The sequence below is a fragment of the Adiantum capillus-veneris genome, chromosome 21 (assembly GCF_014529385.1).
Source record: "Adiantum capillus-veneris isolate H3 chromosome 21, ASM1452938v2, whole genome shotgun sequence".
Classification (NCBI taxonomy): domain Eukaryota; kingdom Viridiplantae; phylum Streptophyta; class Polypodiopsida; order Polypodiales; family Pteridaceae; genus Adiantum; species Adiantum capillus-veneris.
Window position 1 is genome coordinate 42873493 of NC_140951.1, and position 26033 is coordinate 42899525.

Genomic DNA, 26033 nt, shown 5'->3' on the forward strand with positions numbered 1-26033 from the left:
ATGATGGGGAGACTCTCCCAATGAAAAAACAGCATATATACAATGAGGCTAAATCAAGAGATGGGAGGAGGGAAGAGCCACACAAGTGGACAATAGTGCCATCTAGGCACCCCCTGGACTATGGTGTAGAAAGGCCGAGGGCGCCAGAGTCGAAGGAAAGCCTCGCGACGCTCCCGCATGCGGTCGGAGCTGCCTTGTAGTCCCTCAAGCTGTCCTCTGAGAGTATGGATCAGCTCTAGCCAAAAGTCACGAACAGTCTCTGCTGGTGGCACAGGGCGAGCCTCAAAGATGCGGAAACAGCGGGCCCGCCAGATGAACCAGAGAGCTAGGCCACTGATGAGCTCCCAACACTCCTCTCTCACTGCACCACTCCTGTGGAGTAAGCTCTGTAGCAGGCTGAAGTGTAGGTCGCCCCCCCCTACATCACTATCATCTTGCTGGTGGAAGATAGCTCAAACTGAAGTGCTGGGCCCGTGAGGGTGGACCAAGCCGCTGCCCCCCAAGTGTACTGTCGAGCCGTGGAGACTGGAGAGGGCAGGCATCAGCCGAAGAACTCGTAGCCACACCTGCTGGGCCGAGGAACAGTCCCAAAGACAGTGACGCTGACTCTCCACCAACTGGTCACAGGCAGCACATGCGGCCGAGAGACCACTATGCACAAGCCAGCTCCCTACGGTTGTGGCTCTGTGTGCAACCAGCCATTGGAACAAAGTGACGCGCCTTGGTTGTCTGGAGTCCCACAGCCTCTGCCAAAAGGCTACCAAGAACTCGACTGTGAGGCCCTCCTCCTGCCAATGACGTGCTGCAGCGGGGCGGGCCTCTCTCTGTGCTGCAAGTATATGACGTCCAAGCCGAACAGTGTACTGAAAGAAGGGGACTCCTAGGCGGTCTGCAGAAGAGAAAGGGTCCCTCCATAGCCACTCACCAGGATCCCACTGTACTCGTGCCAATGGACAACACTCCCAAGCCCATAGCCTCCAGTGTCCAGTCTCAAGAGCTGCTGGGTCAGGGTCTATGACGCAAGTCCTCCCACAGATGCCCACAACTCAGATCCTCTAGAAACAACACTCTGCTATCTGCGGGGCCTCTACTGCAACTCGCTGTAATCGTCCCCCACCCTGAAGCTCGAAGAACAGGGCTGGGACAGTCTCTGAGCAGGCCTTGACTGAAATGAGAACCTCCAGTCGTGTGAAGGCTCCCATCCACCGGGGTGCTACTAGCTCGAGAGGCGTGAGCCACTAAGCTAGAACTGACTCTGAGATGTCCTGACACATGCTCTGCACCCCTCTCATGCCCTGTAGTAGCTGGACACCCTGCACCTCCTCAGACAAGCCTGTGAACTCAAGCCAGTCACCTAGAGAACGCGTTGGACCTGTTGCCATGGGACCCCAAGAAACATGAGGCCAACTCCCAACCAAGTGGCCTCTCTGAGTGCTAACCATGGGGTTCCAGATGAGGGGCTGCCGTAGGCGCTCCTCCGTGCACGTCAGCTGTCTCTGCTCTAGGCCACACCGTAAGAGCTCCCAAGATCGAAGCAGACTCACAGCGAATCGGTCCTCCAGTCTCCTACTCAAACCAACTCGGCGCAACTCTGTAAAGATCCATCTGGTCGAAGGTTGCCAAGGGCCTCCTGACTGAGGCACCCTGGCACGAAGCCTCTGCAGCAAGAACTCCTTCCAGGGCTGCTCGCCTGGAAGAAGTCCTCTAACGACGAACTTCCCAAGAAGGGCTCTGCTCTGCTGTGCTAGATCAATGATCCCAAGCCCTCCCTGAGAACAAGGAAGTGTGATGACCGACCAAGCCACCTTGGCTCGGGCAATCTGAGTGTCACGACCTGACCAAAGGAAGTTCCTGATCAGCCTCTCTACCTGGCTGATACAAGAACTCGAGAAGATCCAGCAAGAAGTGATGTACCACATAGTCGCCAACAACACCTGGTTGGCAACTACTACTCTACCAGCCATCGAAAGTCGTGCTGAGCTCCAATGTAACAGCTTTCTCCTGATGGACAGGAGAAGAGGAGCAATCTGCTGCTCGGGGGACAAGTCCAAACCAACCTGACAACCCAAGTACCGAACTGCAGTCCCTGGAGGAATCCACCTGAAACCCTCTCCTGGCATCCAATCTGGCACAGGAGCACTGCCAACAGTGTGCCCAATGCACAGTAGAAGGTCTCCAAAGCCTGCTCACATCTGTGTAGATTGGCCTCCTGGCCCTCTAAGTACAAGGCTGAGTCGTCGGCAAACTCACTGTCCAGAAGCTCATCTCCCCGTATAGGGAGTGCTAAGCCCCGCAGACCAACCTGCTGTGACACCAAAAATCTGCTCATCGCCTCCGCATAGGACAGAAAGAGAAAGGGGGCAAGAGGAAAACCCTGTCTGACAGATCGTGTGAGCATTAAGCGCTCACCTCTACCTCCTGCCAAAAGCACCTGACTGTGAGCCTGTCTGTACAAAGCTGACACCCCTCTGATCCAAGCATCTGAGAAACCCATCCTGCGTAGAGTGCCCTCTAGAAAGTCCCAGTCAACTCTGTCGTATGCCTCCTCAAAATCGAGAAGAAGAATCACAAGGTCCTCCCCACGGAGCCGTGCCAGGGCAGAAGCCTCCCAGAAAGTGAAGATGTTGTCAAGGATACTGCGTTCCTTGACAAAACCTGTCTGAGTCCCATGTATAAGGCTCTCCAAAAGTGGCTGAATCCTCAAACTCAGAGCCTTGGCAAGAATTTTGTAGGCTGAGTTGAGGATGGTGATGGGGCGCCACTGTCGAATCTCATCCAAGGAGCCACCCTCCTTTGGAATGAGGTAAATCAAGCCCTCACTCATGCTATCCGGCATCACTCCTGTGTGCAGAATGTACTGAAAGGCACTACAAAGATCTGGGCCAAGCAAGTCCCAGTACTCCAAGAAGAAACTGGGAGTCAGCCCATCCTCACCTGGACAGCTACCACGAGGTAGGGCCCTAAGAGCCGTGTGCAGCTCCTCAAGCTGAAGAGACATCTCTAGTCTCTGGCGCATCTCCTCAGTCACAAGACAAGGCATCTGTGCCCAAACCTGCTCTCTGCATGCATCCTGCCGCTCTGACTGGGGCTCAGCCGACAGTAACTCATGGTAAAAGTCAGTAGCAACTGCACGCATATCCTCTGGCTCACAAACAACTGACCCATCGGGTCTCCTCAACTGATTGACCTTGGCATGCGAGTGCCGAGGTCCCACTGTCTCAAAAAAAGCACCTGTCACTCTGTCACCCACCTGAGTCCACTGAGATGCCTGTCGGTGAAAGGCAAACTCATGACGCCTCTCCTCTGTGCAAGCAAGCTCCTGTCGAGCCTGCTGTAACTGCTCCTCCAACCATGGACTGTCTGGATGCTGCTCCTGCATCCTTTGTAGTGAAGCAATGCCTCGTCTGAGACGCTGCTCCTCCTCTCTCACTGCAGCCCGACGAGCCAGAGACTCTGGAGAAAAAAATGGCTAAGCTGAGCTAGGCCTAAGGCCACTCTGTCTGCAGGTAGAGCCTGGCTGTCCATGCCCTCTGTCCAAAGAGCCTCTACCCCCTCTCTGAGTGCTGAGTCCAACAAGACCCGCTATGGGATGCGAAGCATCGTGCTCCCACTCCTCTGCCTGTCTGCCACTGTGAGGATCATTGGTGCATGGTCCGAGAAGGATGTCCCTGCCAGGATGCCCAGTGATCCCCCCAAGTCACTGAAGTGGTCACTAGTGTAGAAGCGATCTATCCGCGATAGATTCACTCCACCCACTCTGTGGTCCGACCTAGAGAAGGCAAGACTCTCTAGAGGCCTCACAAAGCCAGAGTGTTGCCATGTATCCGAGACCCTCAAAGTCATACACAACCTCTCCCAAGCTTCTAACTCAACTCCATGCACAGTAGCATGGCTGCCTCCAATCCTGTCAAAAGGGTCCTCCAACATGTTGAAGTCCCCCCCTACACACCAATGGTCAGCCTGTGGCAAAGGCTCAACAATCTGTGACCAAAACTCTGCACGAGCACTCGCCACATTGGGCACATAGATGTTCAGGAAGCCCACAAGACCACCCTGAACCTGCATAGTAATCCACTGAGCCCTGCCTAGCACAATAATCCCTCTGCCCACCAAAAGGTATCATATCGTCCACGCAAAATCTGACCACATCGCCGAATGCGGCTCTCAGACAGATGGTGCTCCTGTAGCATAAGGAGATCAATCTCTCCTCCCACAAGGCAACGTTGAAGCTCCTGACGCAATCGGCCCTACTGTCGCTGAAACTGGGGCCCACCTAGTCCCTGCACGTTCCACGAGACGATCCTCATGGGGAGGGAGAGAGAACAGATGCTGCCGCAACAGCAAGACGGGCTATCTTCGAGGCTAGCTTGGATGGGGAGTAATCCGCATCCGAGCGTCCTCTAGATAGGCGAGACTGTAGTGAGTGCCTAGTCCAAGCCCAAGCAAAGCGAGCCGTGCGTAAAGCAACCTCCTCTGTCCAGGAGTCCTCATGAATGTATACATAGCAGGGCAAACACTGCGTATCAGCAAAAAAGTACACCACAATGTGCCTTCATCCTGCTGAGTCTGGGGGTGTCACCGCAAACTTGGCCAGTGGCCACAATGTCTGCAGTAAATCTGTAACTCCAAGTTCTCCCATGTGGTGAGAGAACTCGAGAACCTGTGTATGCAACCATCCCACCACTGAGTCGAGGGACCACTCTGTCTCGGTCCTACCACAGAGGGGGAAGGAGAAACCAACTGCTGAGTCCAAGGCCTCTGTCCCCCTAGCGGCGAGGAACAAAGCATGGACCCTGAAGCAGGCTGCCTCGTGGTCTACTGCGGAATCGCCGAGAAAGCGAGTGAACCCGTAGTCGAAGAAATCCCAGCGGCGTCAGAGGTCAATGCTCGTCAGACCACGAGGGATAGCTGCAAGGGAAGATGTTTGAATCTGCAGAGGGGGCCGCAAGAAGGGCTCACCCTCTCTCGCTAGGCGACTCGTGGCAGAGGTGCTGCCAAGAGATCTCCTAGCCGCTGGCGAGGGACCAGTCTCCTGAGTCGACTGTGGAACTGGAGCAGGAGGGGGGGGTAAGGAGCTGGAGGGGGCGGGGGGGAGGAAAAGCGGGGTGTGGCGAAAGAGGTAGAGGGGCGAGGTGGAGAGTGGACGGGAGCAGAGGGCGGGGGGGGGGGGGGGGGGGATGAGGAGGAGGAGGGGAACTCTGATGGGGGGGCGGCTGGCGAGGGTGAAGCGGAGGTGGAAGCTGGCGTAGGGGGCTCCTCCTGCTCAAGAGGACCAAAGCGGTTCCCCGTGGGAACCCACTGCTGCTGAGTAGGCACCTGAGGGCCACTCTGAGTGTCAGGCTGTCGCTGTGGCCCCTGGCGTCGACGGCCACGGGCGTGCTGCCACCCCTCCTCCGCTGGAGCCTCAGGCTCGGAGGGTGACTCTGAATCTGTGCACTGTGCCGTTGGTTGTGGCTGCGGCCCAGCCTTGGCAGGCTGGGGCTAAGGCTGAGGTGCAGGTCATGGCCTCCTCCGTGGACAGGCCTTCGCTAGGTGGCCCATCTGTCTGCAAATGAAGCACTGGTTCGGAAGACCCGAGTACTCCACACTCTGTCTAAACCAACCCCCACTCACCCGAGGCAGAAGGATGACCTTCGCGAGCGTGTGGGTATCTCTGACCAAAACTCGAACTAAGGGGATGCCAGCCGCCTTGGCAGCTACTGATGCTGCCGTACGAGGTGTCTCCAGGACAGTCCCGATGGCGGAGCCAATCTTGGAGAGAAGTGGTAGGTACTCCCTCCGTAAACCCGGAAAGCAGACTGAGATGGGAATGTCTGCCTCCTCTACTAGCACATCCGAAGCCGGGTCAAAACCATGTCGCCACTGTCGAAAGTGCGCGCGTGATGCTCAGATGGCCAGTGGACTCATAGCAATGACCTTGGAAGCCATCTCGGAGGTCTCGAACTCGATCTGGTAGTACCCCCGTCCGAGAATCTGGACATCCAAGATCTTGCCCACCTCTGCGAGAAGGCGGGCCTGGAGAAGGTCACGCAGCTCTCCTCTGCTGGGTCGGGTGCCGAGAATCTTGCAAATGAACGAGGTCGCCTGCAGACGCTCTACCTCTGCGGCTAGGCTCGCTTGCTCTGTCGGTGAAAGAGCAACTCGAATGGTGGGCTCAGCGGTGTCGGGCGAGGGGGCTTCGGAGGGACTCCTCTGGGGTGGAGCATGAGCCTCCATTAGTGTCTGCTGCTCTGAAGGAGAAGGGCGGACGAGAAGGCTAACGCTTGAGAGCTCGGCAAGGAGAAACCAACTGAGAATCCACTGCCAGGCAATTCAAACGAGGCCTTCGGAGGGGGGCGTGAGGATAAGGGGCTGGAGCGGCGAGGGCAGCGGGCAGCGAACAAGAGGGGGGGCAGCAGGCGGGGCTGCGCGCAGGCTGGGTGTAAGCTCAGCAGCGCGCGCGGACAGACAGCGCGCAGGCAGGGGCAGCGCAAGGGTGAGGGCGAAGGGGGGGCTATGGCGCGGGGGAGCAGAAGCAGGCAGGGGGGAGGGGAACGCGCAGGAGCAGCAACGAGCCCTGAATGTTTAGCCTTCTGATTGTCTTCAACTAATCTTTTCTCCATATCTAAAGTAACTTCTAAAGGTCTTGGAGTCTATTTTGATGATGAAGTCATTGATGGAAGAAACTTGTTTGGTGTGGCTCATGGTTATCAAGAAGGTGGCTTGTATCATATACAGTCTTTCTCTTCTAGTTTATAGACACAAGCGTCACATTTGCACTGAGGAGGTTGTCTTACCCTCATTGGCGTGAGGCTATGATGGCTGAGATTTTGGTTGAGGACACTGCTACTTGGGGGCTTGTACGCTGTCCTTCCCATAAGAAGGTAATTGGTATGAAGTGGGTATTCAAGGTGAAGTTTCATTTTGATGGCTCTTTAGACAAGTACAAGGTTTTCCTTGTTGCTAAAGGGAATGCTCAAATGGACTTTGATGAGACTTTTACTCCCACTGGTAACTGCATGATTCACTATTGTAGGTCTTGTGATTGCACTTGCTACACATTATGGATGACCTGCTTATCAGATGGATGTTAGGTTGAATGAGGAGGAAGTTTATGTGGAACAAACAATGCCCTGGTTTTGCCATTAATGCTTATGAGGATCCTTCTAGTTGTTGAAGAAGGCATTATATGGTCTCGAATAGGCACCCAGGGCTTGGTATCTATAGATGGATAATTTTCTCATTTATTTGCGTTTTGAGCTTGCACATATTGATGCTCACCTTTATGTGCTTTTCAAAGATGATGATATTTGTATCATTATCTTGTATGTAAGCGGTATCATTGTCTCAGTGTCAGGTGCAACGGAATTGAAATGGTGAAGTTCTAGGTTTTACACTTCCACAAATCTTTACTTCTTTCCTTGCGTTAATGACTGCAACTTAGCTTGAAGGATGGTTCCATTTATTTCCCTAAAGAGAGGGAATGAGAGAGAGTGGTAAAGATGTGTTAAAGTTCATGCATCTCTCGGGATTTGTCGAGTCGCTCCTAGTTTCTCCCGAGGATGGGTGTTAGGGAGTGAGGGTTGTTTGTGGCTGTGTGCCCAACGAGTATGAGATTGTTTTCTCATGTCGGGATATGTCTAGCCATGTTAAGCCTTGGGTTTTGGCTTGGTTCCATGGCCATGTAAGCTCCATTACCCCTATTTTATGGTACTTTTCCTAGGTCGTGGAGGTATAGGGCTGGGTCGGGTAGGCTGGGATTAGGCCTATATATGAGCTGGGGGGGGGGGGGGGGGGGCTCACCTCTTACAACAACATAGCAGTAGAGCCTAGAGGGGGGCACCCTCCCTTGGATGCCCCAAGAGGGCTTGTATACCAGTTGTAGGGCAGCTAGCATTTTGCTGCAAATCAGCCAGCGTTTTGTTGTGGATCAACTCAACGTTTCTGCTCAACTGGTCAGCCCCAACGTTTTTCATGGGCAGTAGATGCAATGCTTGGAGATCATCTCTCCGATGCAACGTTTACTTAGGGCGGCCTTACACAGGCCTTGTGATCATGCAGTGCCAGAGTTTCTTATCCGTGATCGAGATTCAAATCTAGATCTAGCCAGGAGGAGGTGCACCAGATCTATGTTCTCAAAGCATGTTGGAGGTGGTACCCATGTGGGGACCGTGTCAGTGGTCTCATGTGCAGGAGCAGTTGGCAGTGTTTGTAGCTGTCGCAGTTGTGTGTACCTTGGGTCTATCCATTGGGGCATGCCAGTTCTATGCCGGACCACCCTTGGTCACTTGTATGAGCAGCTTGTTATCAACATGGAGAGCCTTTCCCAGCTCTCTCTCTCTCTCTCTCTCATTCTCAGATGTCCTGTCTCTTTCTACCTCAATGATCTCTCTTCTCCACAACTGCCTTGTTCATGTGTGTGGCATTGCAAGTGTTCTAGATCGGAGTCGAGGTGTCCACCAGATCGCGAGTGAGTTTTTGTCTTCATTGCATCTTCTGCGGCCACCTTTGGCATGGTATCAGAGCCCTAGGTGTCACGACCACCTTGAATGCTCGTATTTGGCTGATCCGGTGCCGTTCTGGACTTGATTGAGAGAGAAGCTTGCTGTTTTTTCTCCAGTATGGGGCAATCTTGGGTATCTGGAGGCCTTAGATCCTCGTCTATGTAAGGTTTGATTAATCAAGGCGGAAAAGGGTTAGTTGCATTCATGGTCGTGAGAGTTTTATAGTAATAAGGAGCAAACAAATTAAAGAGAGAGCACTCAATGAAAATAGGCTCGCTTGATTGTTTAAGATGAAAAGAGCCAAAATAGAAGCTAAGTAATATGGCCTTATATAGGCTCAAAGTGGAAAGGTGGTATTTAATGTTAGAAAGTGATTTTCATCACATGTGGGAGAAGGCTCAAATATCACGTGCCTATAGTGAATAGCATTTGACTATAAAGAAGCATATAATTAGGGAATTCTATGTAGTGGGATGTATGCATGCACATAAGGGTGCATAATTGGTATGCTCGGCTTTAGGGGTTGGTCACGCATCGAGTGTAAGCTAAACGGCTTACCCCAATAGTCTATGATTTCTCCGTCCTTCACCCTTGTTTACTCCGACCTCTCTTCACCAAGGGGAACCCGATGGAGGTTGCAGGATGTGTAGCAGTGCTGGATTGCTTTGGTTTTCCCAGATGGAGTCATGTTGCCCGATGTGGTGCCAAAGATGTGTACAGATTGATGGCGATGAAATGCCTCTTCTGGAATGATGGAATTCTCCAAGTAAATGGGAGAGATGGGTGTGCAAACAATGCCAAAACTCCAAAGCTAATAGGCTGATGTGGATGGCGCCTTCCTTTGTTGTCATAGGCCATTAACTAATCCTGATAATCGCAATCAACATCTTCATGTTTCCAGTGTATGTCTTCAATGATGTAATTTGTCATGTTGAAGAATTTATGATTGCAAATATCCATGCTAGGATTTCTTTATGACGAGGTGGTCGAGCGCGCACACCAAGTCATCTCCCTTCTTACAGGCGCACCACAACTGTAACCCCTTGCATAGAGTGTTTGCATTTCCTATGCTCAAGGCGCACGGCCCTACGCGCAATGGCAAGTCTTGCACTTCCCTGAGTGAGAGAAGCGTCCTTGGGCGAAACGCTACAACATACTCTCAAACACAAGAGATATATTTTTTCAAAGATTAGCGGATTAACACAAAATCACAAAGCTGTGATACCAATGTCAGGTGCAGCGGATTTGAAATGGTGAAGATCTAGGTTTTACACTTCCGCAAATCTTTACTTCTTTCCTTGCATTAATAGCTGCAACTTAGCCTGAATGATGGTTCCTTTCATTTCCTTAGAGAGAGAGAGAGAGAGAGAGAGAGAGAGAAAGAGAGAGAAAAGGAGAATGACACCTGATGGGGTCCCAACCAACCCTCTCAAGGGCCTCCCACACCTTTGCCAATGTGGTATTTGCTTTTGATGCGTAAATGGAATGTACGCGCATGCAATACCTCAAGTGCAGATTCTACTGACTTGAATGGGAATGTCCCCGTGGTAACTTTTCAAAATGAAGCACCTCCGGGGTTGATTTGATGCACCTTTGGATCTATCTCGATGAGGGGCTGCTAATGAGCACCAAGGGGTAAATCAGGGGCTGATTTGCGTGAGAGGAAACAAGGGCGCAGCAGATCTATTGTGCAAAGCAGGGCTGAAAACGCAGATGATGATGGAGCTGATGATGGACAGCGATGGGAGCACTCGATGCGGCTAGGGAATGGGCGAGAAGAGGCTCAATGGGCTGTCAAAGTACCGGGCTGCTGCGGAGGAGGTAGCGTTAGCAGACCCACCATGATCCTGGCGAGGAGATGGGTTGAAAACTGAAAACGCTGGACTGAATGGCTGCTCCGGCTGATGGCTCGCGAATGGAAGCAAAAACGCGAGGCTACTGTTCTGCAAAACGCTAGGCTGATCCTCTGGCGTTGGCGAATTTGTTGCAAAATGCTCGACAATGGGCTTCTTTTATAGGGGATTTGAGGTGCCATGTCGGGTGTGCCAAATTGAGAAAATGTGCGCACATGGGAGTCTTTTCGCGATAAATCGCCGTTCTGTGACCCATTTGACAAATGGACTAGACCGACACGTTTCTCTAACCTAGACCTACATGCTCGTCATGTTGGCTGCACAGCGAAGTGTAATAACATTTGTCAAAACGCTTGTACAATCCATTTATGCAAGGGGGTTCCAAAATTGGAAAACCTAATCTAATGGACTCGTTTGGACATGCAAGTCTTGCGAACAGGCTCACAAACTTGCCGATACTAATCCTGCGAGGTTTCTAGACACTCCTATCTAGGGATAGGTGGAAAATTGGCTCTGGAAGTTGATGAAGGATGTCCACGTGGCACACAGAGCCATGTGCATGTGACACTCAGGTTCAGAGGAGGATCTTGACAGTTGGGTGAAAACTCAACTTATGCTACCTTTGCTATGGAAAACCTTGGTTTGTTGCATTTTTTCTTGATTTGGAAGTAGCGTAGTCGCCTGACGGCATTTTATCTTTCAGAAAAAGTGTATTTAGAAATCGTTGCAAAAAGTAGGTATGGAACATTGCTCTCCTGTCTTTGAACTTTCGTGTATGGATCTAAACTCCAAGCTAATTAAGAATAATGATACTTATTTAGTGGATGATGTGGAGAACATGCAGCTTATTTCAACACTCGACTGGCTGATATTTGCTATGACATGAGTATCTCGAGTTAGTTTTCTGGTTAGCCTCATCTCTCTCATTGAGAAGGAGCTTATCGAGTGCGTCAGTGTATTCTTGGCACTATTGACTAAGGTATTTATATTCCAGCGGTGATGTTCTTGCTGGATACAATGAATCTTATTGGGCTCGTTGTGATATACGGAGATCCACTTCTGGTTATTACTTCCTCTTTGGTAATGCTCCCATATCATGGAAAATGTCGAGCAAAAAACCACTGCCTTTTCTTCTACTGAAGCTAAGTTGACACTAGCACTGAAGCTTTATGGCTTGTACAGATTTTGGACCATCTTACTATTACAGCTTCTTTTGGAGTGTTCAAGACAAGTAGCAGTAAATTCAATAAAAGTGGGGAGCGTAAAACGCCACTTTTGTTTAGCTTAGTAATGCTCCATCTGTTGTTAGATCATTAGTGCTTTATTATTTTTACCTCACAAGGAGTTCTTTTTCCCCTGCTTGTATGTATGCCATCATTCTAGGGTAACACTCAATCATACCACTTCGTATGTTATATATCCTCGAGCTTCTTCTACTTCTCCACCATTGTAAACATCTGTTTCCAACTCTTAATGGTTGTATCCGGCACCTTTTTTAGGTAGTGTTCTGTGGTTGTATGGATTGTGGGCAAGGCCCAAGGTGCCTTGCTATTGTGGTTGTGAAAGCTTGCTGCTTTGTGGAAGCTGCTTTTCAAGCACCACACAAAACTTTTAAGATTTTTGTTATTCTTCAGTATATGTCTTGCAGCGTATAGTAACAGTTCGTGCCTTTGTGATATAGAGTTCAATGAATTGATTAATATTACCTCAGCACCCCAGATAGGCTGAGGAAATGTTTTATGTTGTTTAATCATGTAAAGACAGTCAACAGACTCTTTTTTCTTGTTTTTTTTTTGAGATCAGGCATGCGTAGGCAGTATTTTACTCTCCAATCACAAAGACAAGGTGAGGACATATGGGGCAGTTGTTCTGCTGTACGCAAATAAGTGAGCCTAAAGTAGGCATAAAGGAGAAGCGGGGAAAGTTTGATAAAGTGCTTGAACCTGGGATTCACTATGTGAATTGGTGCACTGGAAAGAAGGTCAAAAAAACTGTAACTTTACGCCTACAGCAGGTGGATGTAAAATGCCAAACCAAAACAAAGGTTTGTTGGATATGAAGTGCCAAATTAAAGTGAAGGTCTGTTGGCCATTTTTTGAATCAACCCTTGATTAGTTCTGTCCTCACGTTTGTTTCCTGGCAGGACAATGTATTCCTCGTTGTGGTAACTTCACTGCAATACCGGATCAGTCCTAAGATGGCTAATCAGGCATTTTATAAACTTACAGATCCAAGAGTGCAGATTCGATCCTTTGTCTCAGACAGTAAGGACTCGTTGATAACCACTCAATTGAAGAAGAAAACTTGCAATATGTGTAGAAATCCTAACCAGTTTGTTCTCTTTTTTTTTCCAGTCATCACAACCTCTGTGCCAAAGATGAATGCTAAAGACATTTATGATAAGAAGGATGAAATAAGCAAGGCTGCCCAAGCTTACCTTCAGAAGGTGAAGGACTAACTTGGCTTTTCTATTGGTTGGTATGCGCCGTATGATGTAAAGATGATGCTCATTGCTATTGAGATAGTTTTGGGCTTTGTTTTGCTTTTCTTTTTGAAAAAGGAAGAAGGAAAAGGTCCGTTTCCTTAAAATCTCTCTCTTCAATCACAAAGCTGAGACATCCCTAATCCATTGCAAAGGAGAGCCCATCCTCTCCAATGGGCCTGCGAAGCAGTCCACTGAATTAAGATGGTACACATCATCCAGATCAAGAAGAAAAACTAACAAGTCTGGACCACCATGCATAGGATGAGTGTGGGTACCTTTCAAAAAGTAACAATGTTGTCAAAGATCCTAATGTTTTTGGTTGTACTTGTCTTAGTGGCAAGGACTTCATAGGCCATGCAATAAGAATGATTGGATGCGATGAAAAATCTGCTTTGTATCTTCCCCCTCTTTTCAAGATGACGTGAATCGAAATGTTCGTGAGGCTCTAAGACATACATTTTTCTGTACATGGCTTGGAGAAGGGAACAAGTTGAGACGAAGAATACATGAAAGCGACAATGGCACTCCAAGCTCGTCAAAACATCTCTTCTGGGGCAAGAGAAGATGATTTTCGGCTCCCTCATGTGATCTTTCACCATTGGTCACACCAGAAATGATGTGTGGCCCTAGTGTGGATGCCGGCTTTTTCTATCAAAGTTGTGCAGCTTAGGCGAAGACCTTCTTATAGGAGTTAGTCATTTTGACAAAATTTTCCTAATCTCAAGTTTTTAGTCTCATAAAAAGGTAGTAAAATTCAGTAGAGAGGTATATAAGACTTGTATGGCTATCAGCAGATAGCAGGATATGCCGCCTATGCCATCTAGAGCCAGAGACAGAAGTACTCATTGCACAGTGTACTATGAGATACGAGGCCGTTTTCATTGTCTATTCAGAGAAGGTTTTGGGCCTCTATCTAGGGTCATGAGTTATGAGAATCAGAGATGTCTTGGGCTATATCTACTTGAGTTACACAGGCATAGAGAAACTTTACTGAGGAGAGCTGAAGAGCGACAACCCCAAAGACAGATCACAGATTTCTTTACACTAGATATTGTACACCTAGAAGAACAGACAGAGGAGCAGCCAACAGTGGAGAGGTCTACCCGCACTACTGGCATTCTCATAGACCGAGCATTGGAGCTAGAGAGATCTAGACGACCCCGCTGGGGAAGAGGAGCTACACAGTTTCGAAGGAGGCTACAGCAAAGGATTCGAGCCATACTCTTTCGTCATCCACAGTGCAGATGAAGATGGATCTCTACTCCCCTCCCATATTGCCTTGACATTGTACTGCTTAGTTTAGGATCCTGCAGTATTTATATTTTGTTATCCTAGTTTAATTTATTTTGTTAATCTGACTTTGTATCAGATACACCGCATTGTAACTTTCCGGTCTCATAGGTCACTTTGGCCTTTTGAAGACGTTAATATAACATTTCATTTCATTTCTCTCTCTCTCTCTCTCTCTCTCTCTCTCTCTCTCTCTCTCTCTCTCTCTCTCTCTCTCTCTCTCTCTCTCTCTCTCTCTCTCTCTCTCTCTCTCTCTCTCTCTCTCTCTCTCTAGATTGACCAGAGCCCATTCGGCATTGTGTAGATTGGAGAGGATGTGTTCACAGGTTCAGTTTCAGGAGCCTCGGACGAAGCTCTGGCTCTTGGACACAGGCGTATGGGTTCATTATAGACAGATTGCCCCCCTTCCAATACACATTGAATGCACCCTCCATAACTCTTACACAGTCCGAGATCACCAGGCTCATCCGCCAGGACCTGACTCAGCTAGACACCAGAGGGACATGGATACAGCCAATACAGGAGCTAGGCACGAAGATGGCTTTCTACAGAGAACATCTTCTCCAGCCTACGGCGAACGGTTTCGTGACGAGGCCGAGATACATGGACACCCACTTGTCCCATGGGATACGGTGTGCTATTGGCCAGATACGCACATCTTCACACCAACTACGGATCGAGGCTGGGATATACAGCGGAGTACCAACAGAGTCCACGACATGCCCCTTGTGTAACATGGAGCCTGAGACAAAATTACACTACACATGCCACTGCGCCGTCTACTACGAGATACGAAGCTGCTTCCACTGCTTGTTGAGAGTGGGTTTCGGACCTCTCTCCAAAGTCATGGGGTACGAGGATCAGAGATGCGTGGGTTTGTTTTTGCTCGAGCTGCACAGAGACAGAGAGAGCCTGCTAAGAGGAGAGGCCAGCCAATCTCAGAGACACATCACAAACTTCTTTAGAGCAGACCCTGGACACCTTGAGGAGTTACTACCACATCTATCACAAACGGGAGCGCATAACAATATAAAATACATTCGAGTAAATAGGATTTATCACTTATTACTGAAGCCAGAGGATATAGAGAGAAATAGAGAGAGAGAGAGAGAGAGAGAGAGAGAGAGAGAGAGAGAGAGAAGATCGACACAGTACTGGGGACCAGAAGATGTTCTGGTCCCAGTACTGTGTCGATCTTCTCACCATAGTAACAGGGGACGCCCTTTTTTGGGCTTCTCGTCCCCACTTGCCGTCCCGCCCTCTTTTTTACACTAAAATCCATTTGAGCCCCGTCCCCGTTTCCCATCCCGGAATGCGTCCCTTGTGACTATGCTTCTCACTCTCTCTCTCCCTCTCTATCTATTTCTCTCTATATCCTCTGGCTTCAATAATAAGGGATAAATCCTATTTATCCGAATGTATTTATATTGTTATGCGCTCCCGTTTGTGACAATGGTGTCAGAGCATGGTCTCCTCTCTATCTCTATAAAGGAGGACGACTCTGGGAAGATACGGGAAGAAGCCATGACAAGCCAAGAGAGAAGTAAGCAGGCGGAGCCCTAAGTCCTGCAAGGAAAAGCTCGCAGAGTTGGAAATTTTTTTCTCTGTGCAGATGTCGACACAAGACTTGGGATTCTTTGAGAAGGCGACAAGAGCATGATGCTCAAGAACCTAGAGAATCCGACTCCGTCTGTTTCCATTTGATGGGATTCATTACCCGATCTTCTTCATCATTATAAAGCATAATCTCGAAACTAATTACTGACTCATCATCAGAGGAAGCCTCTAAGATAGAAAATATTTGTGGTAGCAGCACATCTAGTTCATCCAATTCTTCTTCTTGATACAACACGCATCCATCATCTTTAAAAACTGTCCGGTCACTATCCTCTGGTAAGATAGTTCTAACAACTTTACCTTGTTGTTGTCGTTGCTCCCAAGTTTGGACTTAGCATTAATTCCTCATCTAACATTAGGATTAAACCCATCTTCTAAATCCTTTGTTACAAATGGGGGACATATCTGCAAGAAACTGGGTTACTGATTCAATAGTGGGTTCATGCAAAACGGTTGAAAACATCCTTGAGAAAGTTTTGTCAGTAGATTGATTATCATACTGATTTAACTGCACATGCTTTGCTTCCTTTCCTTCTTTCTTATATTTCCTTTCCTGATATAATATCTCCCGGGGAAAAAGAGGTGAAGACTGAGTAAGCAGGGAAAGTTTGTTAAGTACCTGGTACTGGAAAGCAGCAAGCTCTTTGAGAGCATTAGTGTGCCAATTCGCAGAAGACTGCAAGGGTTGTAACTGTGTATTTGGAGAAGGCACAATATATGGCATATAATGAGACAAATCTTTATCATTGATATCCTTGAAATTCAAGACTTCAATTCCATTAGCAACATAAGTAGAAGCCATGATGCGGTTGCATAATTTACATTGAAATAATCCTTTGGAATCCTTGTAACTTTTTGGATGAAGACAAGCCAGAGATGGATGTGATCTAGCAGATGAAGTAGACTCAACAGAGCTCTATGTGCCGGCATAGTACTGGGGTTTAGCCAGTACAGATTCCAACTGCTTCTTAGACTTCGATCGACCTAGTATCTTATACTGGTCTGTAGAGCCCAGCCATTGCACTTGCAAAGGAGTTGGTGCAGTCACTTCATTTAGAAGGGTCTTAGAAATATCCACCTACCATTCATGAGAGAATTGGACTTCTTGCCAAGTAACCATTTCAGGTAAGGTACCTTGAGTGGTCTCGTCAACCTTCATGACAATATTTTGTCCCTTAACTAAAGAAGCATCCTCTTTTAAGTACCCAGAATTGTACACCGAAGGTAAACAGGTGTTCACAGTTCTAATGATCATGCGATAAGCGATTTGCAGGTGATCTAAACTATGTTTGAGATCTAAACCATGGGTTTTGATTAACAAAGAGACAATCTCATCAAAGTATTTGTCAGTGAGACTACAAGGGAAGTTAGGAAAACACTCTATATAGATAGGTCCGTTTGAAAGGCTTCCTTGCAATACACTAATAGTTTGGTTTGCCAAATTTTTATGCCTGGTGTCCAGTAATGCTCCAATGCATGAGACATTCAAGCCTTTGCAAAACAAGGGGATTATGCCTATGGCTATATATCCTATATGCATAAACTGATGACCTTTCTTCAAAGCTTTTTGCCTAAAGTCAGAAAGCTCTTCAAAGAGATGGATAATATGATTATCCGTCTCACTGTCTCTGACAGTAAGTTTTCCATGTGTTTCATGATACAGGGTGTTGGGTGAAAGGGCAAAAACCTTGTGATATTTATAGATTTGAGCAAAAGATACCTTTGGGAGGCTCCATTTTCCAAAGGGATTAGCTTCGTCGAATTCGATATGATCAGAAAGTAACTTCTTAAAGGAAGAGATGATCATAGCCATAATGATAGAGGTTAAGACTTCACATAGTTAGGTGATGTTGAGCGCGATTAGAGTACTAGGGTGCTAAGCACTTGATAGTGAACTTGATTGGAAGATATAAAGAGCTGACAGTGTCTGTGTCTGAGCGGCACCAAGCCTAGCGATTGCGACTTAAACAACTATGGGCTTCCAATTTCACTATATGAAGGTACTCATTAATCAGCTTTCACTCAACAATTACTACTTGCTGTAATAAAGCACTTAAACCAACTAATACAAGGCTCTGATACCAATTTTAGCAGAATCTAGACATACAAATAATAATTGAGAAGATACTAACAGAATTGGGAGAGGCGGAAACGATCTAAATAACACAGAGAAGATGGAACAAAAAGAGGTACTTGATTTATCATAGAAGATTACAAGCTATACAGAAACGAACTGCCAGGGTTAGGCTTGACTAGGAAGGTCTCTGTAGGTAAGAAGCTATTCGCTCGGGAGTGGTAAGAAAGTTCTCCCCTTTTGCATTGGAGACCTCCCTTCTTTATAGTGGAAGAGCTAGGATAGCTTCAAACATACGCAAGTGCCGGTTGCTTTAGAATGCGTGTATCTTTACAGGTGTCACCTAGAAGGCGTTCGGCATACGTGAGTGCGGGTTGCTTTAGTGTGAGTATCTTTACAGGTGTCAAGTAGAAGACCTTAGTGCAGATATTTTATAAAAGTAAGATATATGTTACGTCACTGCTTAGATCTTATCTTTTCTAGAAGTGCTGTATGACATCCTTGCTTAGGTTGCCTTGACGCGGGATAGCAAATCAGCAATGTTACTTTCACAACCAGGCACATATTTATAAGTCACATCAAAATGACTCAGCTTGTAGGCCCATCTGTATATGGGAGCATTTCCCACTTTTCCCGCATTCTTTTCTTGGAAGAACTTATCAAAATGCTTCAAGTCACTCCTTAGTGTGAATGGGATCCCCAATAGAAATAATCGGAATGATAACACGGCATTCACAGCAGCTAGCAGTTCCCTTTGAATTGAATGATACCGCTGCTCAGCATCTTTGAACTTTCCAGAAGCCCATCTACAAATAATAGGGGTATCATTTACTTATTCACACATTATACCTCCCTATGCTTCTTCGGATGCGTCTGAATATACAATTAAAGGATTACTAGTAGGAATTTGTAAGGGAGGTAATTTCTAGCAGATCTCCTTTATTTTATGCACAGTAACAGATAAATTCTCATACCAAAAGAAGTCCTTGCTCCTTTCCAATTGCTTGAATGGGAGTAAATTCTTTGCAAGATGAGGGTATTGTGACACTATCCATTGTAGACAGCCGACAAAGGATTGAACCTGTTTGCGATTTTGCAGTTGATCTGGAAAATTCATTAATTGCTTCAAAACATGGTCTTGCATCTGCATGCAGCTAAATGATCTATGAGACCACAAAGTTACAACATGGTGGAATCTAGTACAATGTCTCGGTACAAAAGATAAAAAGTGGGGTACTGAAAAACATATCAAAAATCCCTACCTACTAGATGGTTGGGGGGGGGAGGGGGGGGGACTCATACAGTATGATACAAAGGCTGATACAGGGCTGAGACAGAAGTGATACAAGGGCAGATACAAGAGTAAGCATGATATACAATCCTCGTCAGGATCACCGGAAGACCATCATCAGTCGCTGGCGAATTTCATCAATCTCCTCCATCGTCAGTAGTCTGACCGGGCGTCGTGCATATCAGGCGAGGGTGACCCGAATCCGCTGATGTAGTCTCCGTTGATGTTGTGTAGTCCTCCTCAGCTATGGGCGCTTGGATCTCCCAAGCTCAGTCGTTGGGTCGATCAGCGTGCCTATGGTGTGAGGAGAGTATGAGCTCTGCTATGGCAGCAACGTCCGGCTTCACAATATCCGCTCTATAAAAGAAGTCTGTGATCCGTCTCTGAGAGTGGCTAGCCTCTCCTCTCAACAAGCTCTCTCTGTGTCTTTGTAGCTCTACCAAGAACAATCCCAGACATCTCTGGTTCTCATACCCCATGACTCTAGAAAGCAGCCCAAAACCCTCTCTGAACAAGCAATGGAAGCGACCTCTTTTGCCAAGGTTGACAGACTAACCACTATCATGAGCAAACCTGTGAACCACTATCATGAGCAAACCTGTGCAATGCATCCAAATGACGTTGCATCCCCTCTGGAGAGTCAGAAATCAACACAATATCATCAGAATATAACAATAGTGGAATCCATGTCCTTGCCAATTGGGCACCTCTATCACCATCTCTCTCAATGTAGTCTGAAACCTCATCCACATACATACCAAATAGTGTAGGAGATAGTGGGCATCCTTGTTTCACCCCGATAGTGGAGTGAACTAAAGTAGATAGCCCCTTTGACTTGTGTACATGTCCCACTACTGACCTGCATAGTGTCATAATCCCCCAAATCGGCTCTATGGGCACTCCCATCTCCTGTAGTCTGCGCATCAATCTAGCTCTGGGTACTATGTCAAATGCAGTCCACAAAGCTACAATAAATCAGTCTCCCATCTCCTTGGCCCTCAATAATGGCTCTAAGTGTCAGAATGTGATCAAGAGTAGAAAAACTTCTCTTGAACCTTGTCTGCCTTATGGCTCATACACCCTCCCGCTCTACCGATCTACTAGCTGCTGCTCAAGAATAGATGCGTACAACCGTGGCAGTGTGTGTCCAATCATGATAGTGCGGTAGTTCCCATGCTCCATAAGGTCTCTTGACTTGAAGATAGGCATAATAGTGGATAAGCTCCAAGTATCAGGCAGACACTCACACATGGCACGGTTAAACATCATCGCTATAAGCTCTGCAAGAAAATCCCTCGCATGTATAAAATGCTCTGCTACCAAACCATCATGATCATATGCCTTCCTAGTCCTTATCCTATCAATGGCCTTCTTCACCATCTCAGCGGTGAAAAAAGCACGTGTGGGGGCATGACTCAGGGGGGTCGGGGAGAGGTGCTTGTCCGGGTACTGTGTACAAGGATGATGCATACTGGCCCCAAGCCTCTGTAGAAGTGATGGCAAGAGGAGTGGAATGCTCATGGAAGAGTCTCCATGCCTCACTTGAGTCCTGACTCAAGAATAGCTGATATAGATCCTGCTCTAATCGTGCCAGAAATGCCCTCTGCTTTCGCCGCACTAGGCGTCGGAAGGCAACCTGTGATTGTCTGTGAGTGTTGTCTCCCAAAAGTACCTCTCTCTGGAGTTTGGCTCTCATCTTGCGGCACTCCTCATTATACCAATTGTTCTAGGGCATGCTCCCAGAATGTCGTCTTTGCTCAAGCTGTGTGTGTGGGACCATGGGTATGCCTCTGCTGCTGCATCATGCAATGTTTGTGTCAGTATAGAAGTGAGCTCCTCCAGAGGTCGCCTTGGCTCCTCAATGCACGAACGACCGGTCGGTTGGCCGGTTAGTCGGTGGCCGGTAGTCAATGGTGGGTGGCCAGTGGTCGGAAGTCAATGGCCGGTGGCCGGTGGCCGAATTCAAAAGCGGACTTGTCTTCTCAAGGGCGGCCACACATGGGCGGATTGGAGGGTCCATTTTGGACTTATCTACACAAGGGCGGCTACACATGGCTGCCTCTCATGAGAGATGGTAGCCCTTTTGGCCTATAAAAGGAGGCCATTTCTACACACATTTGATAGTGTGAAGTTGATGCAACAAGGTGAGTGTGAGGTGGTGAGAGTGAAGCAAGGCGGGAGCTCTATTAAGGGTATAATCCCTTTGTAAACTACTTCTTGTTTTGAAGTACTAAAGCCATTGAGTGGCTACTTTCCCGTGGACGTAGCCCACATTGGGTGAACCACATATATCGTGTGTACTCTCTCTCTCTCTCTCTCTCTCTCTCTCTCTCTCTCTCTCTCATCTCTTGTGTGTGAAATCTATCTCTCTCCATTAAGTAATCTACTCAAATATCTATTTAGCTACGTCTTATTTCCTAACACCCATGTCTATTAGGTATCGTCCATACTCAGTATGCTCCACATCCTGTGACAGTCTAGATAGGCCCATCTCTGCAATATCGAGCTGAAGTATCATAAAATATTGTCTACTGCTGAGCAGTCCTAGCATTGGAGTCACCCAGGATGATAATGTCACCATCTCTAGAAAACTCCCATATGTCATCATCCAAAATAGCAAAGGGGGACTGCTATGCTCTAGGTGGTGCATAGATAGATGTACTAGGAGGAAAGTAACATATAGCAATGTATAGGTATTTGTCTGTCTCATCTCGCAATCTCACCCACATGTACCTAGCCTCCTCATCTCTGCGGGCAATATGTATCAATGGCTGCAACTTCTCCCTGAATAAAAATGCCACTCCCCTTGAGCCCCGTCCTCTATGCTCTGATCAAGTCTCCTTTCTGCAAGGTGTCTCCCATCTGTATCTGCTAACCCGTGTCATAGACTGTCCATGGGCCTAGTGCGTGTTTGAGTAGAATATGATGTCCCTCCCGATGAAACTGTCCTCAAAAACACCCACATCAAGACGTAGAGACCCATTACAGTTCCAGGTAGCAAGTTTCAGTGTGGTCCCATAGGTCTCGTGCCTTCATTTGGAGCACTTCTCCATAATGACCACTCTCCCATCTCTATAAAATGCCACCTTTCCTTTCTCTCTGGCGGTCCTTATCTCTGGCACGACTTCTTTCATATGAGCAATCTGTGAGAGTCTGAGGTCATCCCCAAGGAATACCCCCGTTTTCTTTAGTGTAGGACGCCTCTTCAAGAAGTCTTTCTTCGCTTCCATGGAGGGGAAACGAAGGATCAATGCTCTACCCTTTGAAGTCTCCCCATTCCTTGCTTCCCCTTCTCTTTTCTTGCCCACTCTCCATGCCTTAGTATGTGTGGCCTCACCACCCATCATATGTAGGAGATCTTTGACCTCGCCTTCCACATTATCACGGTCTTTTAGGCCGGATACACGTACATGCAAAGCTCTAGTCTTCCTTCTTTGCTCTTCCTCTAGGGTCATGTTAATGATTGTGGGAGTGGGAATGGCTGTTGGTTCTTTCCCTTTCGCTTTCTTGGCGACTTCTATCCACTTTTCGGCTTCATCTACCTTCTTTTGTGTTTTCGTCATTGCATCCACCCATGATGACGTCGTTGCTTCTCTTCCTCCTTGATGGCATTGAGTTCGTTTATCACAGAGGGCTGGATTTCTCCCTCCTCTAGTTCCCTCCCCACTCTAGCTTCCGCAAGTTCTCATTTGAGGGTTGAGACCTCTTGCCGGAGCGCTTGGACTTCAGCCCGTAGGTCTTCCTTCTCTTTCTTCCATTGCAAGCCTTCATTGAAGACCATTTGGATGAGGTTGGCCTTCTCTTTCCACCACCCTTCCATTTCGGTCTTCCACTTTTTTCATCTCTTTCTCCACCTGTGTTATCCTTTTGTTGGTGACCATGAATGTTGCCTTTGTCACAGCCGGTGGGGATTTGCACACAGGTGAGCTGACCTTGTTCTCTATTTCTGAATTTGTTGAACAATAGATTCAGCAGCTCATTCGTTCTTCCTCTCCTCCTAATGTGCATTGGATGCCAGAGACTTGCTATCAGAGAGACCTAGGTCCTAGAGCCCAGAAACGTGGAGAAGACAGCTCCACCTTACCCTATCCCCACCGTTCAAATGACAGGGAAACCTCTGCCGTTGCTCTTTGGTCACTGACAACCAATGTCAGCAGCCATCGACGAAAAGCATGCGAGTTGATGGGCTTTCTACAGATTGCTTCAATCTGCCTCTCATTGATTGTCACGTGAGAGGGCTGTTTTGGTGTAGGTATGCAGCAAGGGGTGTTGAACAGTGGTGGGCAGCAGGTGACTAGTGCACAGGAGGTGGCAAGGGCAGGTGGGGCAGTGCAGTACGTGCCCAACGCAAGCATAGACCAGCAGCAAGCAGGTGACGAGCAGAAAACCCTAACTTGCAGGCAGAAAACCAAACCCGAACACGTGCAGAGAGAGAGAGAGAGAGAGAGAGAGAGAGAGAGAGAGAGAGAGAGAGAGAGAGAGAAAGTGTGTTTTGGTTTGCAGGAGCTGTCATCATTTGGCTTAGAGATTGTGAAGACACTAATTGCGGAGATATTTTATGATGGGTCAGTAAATCAAAGCCTCAATAGGACCAAATCAGGTAACATTTACTTGCACTTGGGATCTTATGGGGACATTATTTTGGATGTTAGAATAAGAAAAACATTCTACATACAACATTTCTTAGAGTTAAGGCATCTCTCTGGATTCATCCAGTCGATCCCGGTTTCCCCTAGGGAGAGGTGACAAGGAGTGGGCTGTTTTGTGGCTGTGCCCGGCTAGAGTGAGGTAGTTTTCTGATGTTGGGATTTATTTAGCCATGTTTAGCTCGGGGTTTTTGGCTTGGTTAATGGCCAAAACAGGCTAGGAGTGTGTTTCCCCAAACTTGGCTTATTTTTCCCTATATGGGCGGGGGGTACCTCCTTTACACAACAAATATGCCCGGTGGGGGGCGGCCTCGTGGGGCAGCCCCTCAGGTGTAGATCAAGCCAAGTTGGCCGACAACTAGGAGATCTTCCTCAAGCGTTTTTGTTGGGTAGCAGTACTAGTATGTTGAGACCCTCTTACGGTGCAGTTCCCTCCTCAGGGTAGCCTGTGTGATTATGCAGTGGCAAGGTATATCAGCCGAGATCCAGATAGATCTGATCTCGCTAGGAGGAGTTGCACCAGATCTATGCTCTCAGAGCATGTTAGAAGTGGTACCCATGTTGAGGCTGTGTCAATGGTCTCGTATGCAAGAGCAGATGGTAGTAGCAATTACAGTTGTGTGTACCTCAGGTCTATCCATTGAGGCATGTCAGCTCTATGCTGGACCACCCTTGGTCATTTGTTTTGGCAGTCTGTTATCAGCATGGAGAGCCTCTCTCTCTCTCTCTCTCTCTCTCTCTCTCTCTCTCTCTCTCTCTCTCTCATGCTTAGATGCCCTATCTCTTCCTACCTCAGTGATCTCTCTTCTCCACAGTTGCCTTGTTCATGTATGTGGCATTGCAAGTGTTTTCTAGTGTCAGAGGATCTTATCGGAGTCGAGGTGTCAACCGAATCGGAGGCTAGGTCTTGTCTTCATTGCATCTCACGCTACTTATTCTGACAACATTGGCGTTGATACGAGATATTGGATAGCTTGGTTGCATCCATCCTACAAAAGCTGATACAGCGACTGGCATGAGCACACCAATGCCTTGTGGGTAGTTCGGACCACAGTGCTCGACACCACTGAAAAGAAGGATACAGCCTCTGAGCTCAAAGAAGATCTGGCCAACTTAAGAGAAATGATGGGCCAGTGAAAGGAGTAGTTGGGTCAGCTTGTGAAGCATACAGATGATCTCCTCCAATTGTCCATCCAAGCTTCTAAAATCCCAGAGAAAGATCTACCCAACAGAGCTAGCCATGAGCCACAATTTATAGAGATGGCTGAAATTCTGTTCGAGGCCAGATTCAAGGTGAACCAGCCGGATCCAGATGGTAATGAGCAATGACCTCAGTTTCAAAGCAGCAAGCTTTTGTTGGCAGTCAAAGACCAGAAGCTTTTCAAATAAAAATCAAAGTCATCTAGGAGTATAGTTTCATTCAAGAAATTGACAATTAAGAAGAAGAGCCAGCCAAACATTACTTCAAAGTATCCGATTCCAATTAAGATTCGCACATATCTAATTCATATCAAAACTCTTGTAGTAGGAGTTATAGGTATCCAAAAAGAGCATTATTTCTTACAACACTATCTCTAGGAATACAACAAGTAGCACAAAGCTTGAAAGAAGGGCTTGAAGAGACTTACAAACTTTCTCCAACTACAAGAAAAAATAAGAAGCTTATACACGGAACAGAAAAATGAGGGCAAACCAGAAGGGTGGCACATGACACAGATAAGGATTCTTTGACCTCTTGAATAACAGGTCTTGAATTCAACTCTCCTCGTCGGATAGAGCTTTAAGGTCTCTTGAGATACTTTTCTACGACGTTAAAATTCTCTTCTTCTCGGGGGGGTGTGTGTGTGTGTGTGTGTGTGGGTGTGCGGCGTGCGCGCTAATAAAAAGAGGAAAATGGTATAACCTTTCTATCACCCAAGTGTGGTAGATTGATTATGCCATTTCCCTCGTGAATAACAGGTCTTGAGTTCAACTCTCCTCGTTGGATAGATCTTTAAGGTATCTTGGGATAGTTTCCTACTACGTTAAAATTCTCTTCTTCTCGGGTGTGTGTGTGTCTGCACTAATAAAAAGAGGAAAATGGTATAACCTTTGTATCACCCCAGTGTGGTAGATTGGTTATGCCATTTCCCTCTTGAATAGCAAGTCTCGAGTTCAGCTCTCCTCGTCGGATAGATCTTTAAGGTCTCTTGGGATAGTTTCCTACGACGTTAAAATTCTCTTCTTCTCGGGTGTGTGGGGGTGTGTGTGTGCGCGCTAATAAAAAGAGGAAAATGGTATAACCTTTCTATCAC

At 47.5% G+C, this 26033-nt stretch overlaps 1 protein-coding gene across 2 annotated transcripts in view; it reads left to right on the top strand.

Annotated features, from left to right (window-relative positions):
* LOC147430856 (hypersensitive-induced response protein-like protein 1) overlaps positions 1–26033 on the top strand; it is a 78087-nt gene that overhangs the window by 46462 nt on the left and 5592 nt on the right. For both annotated transcript variants that reach the window (XM_086493396.1, XM_086493397.1), the window contains exons 2-5: positions 12140–12380; positions 12480–12600; positions 12691–12782; positions 23597–23693. In XM_086493396.1, the coding sequence (XP_086349522.1) occupies positions 12192–12380; positions 12480–12600; positions 12691–12782; positions 23597–23693 (499 nt within the window). In that variant the 5' untranslated portion in view covers positions 12140–12191. The remainder of the gene's footprint in view (positions 1–12139; positions 12381–12479; positions 12601–12690; positions 12783–23596; positions 23694–26033) is intronic.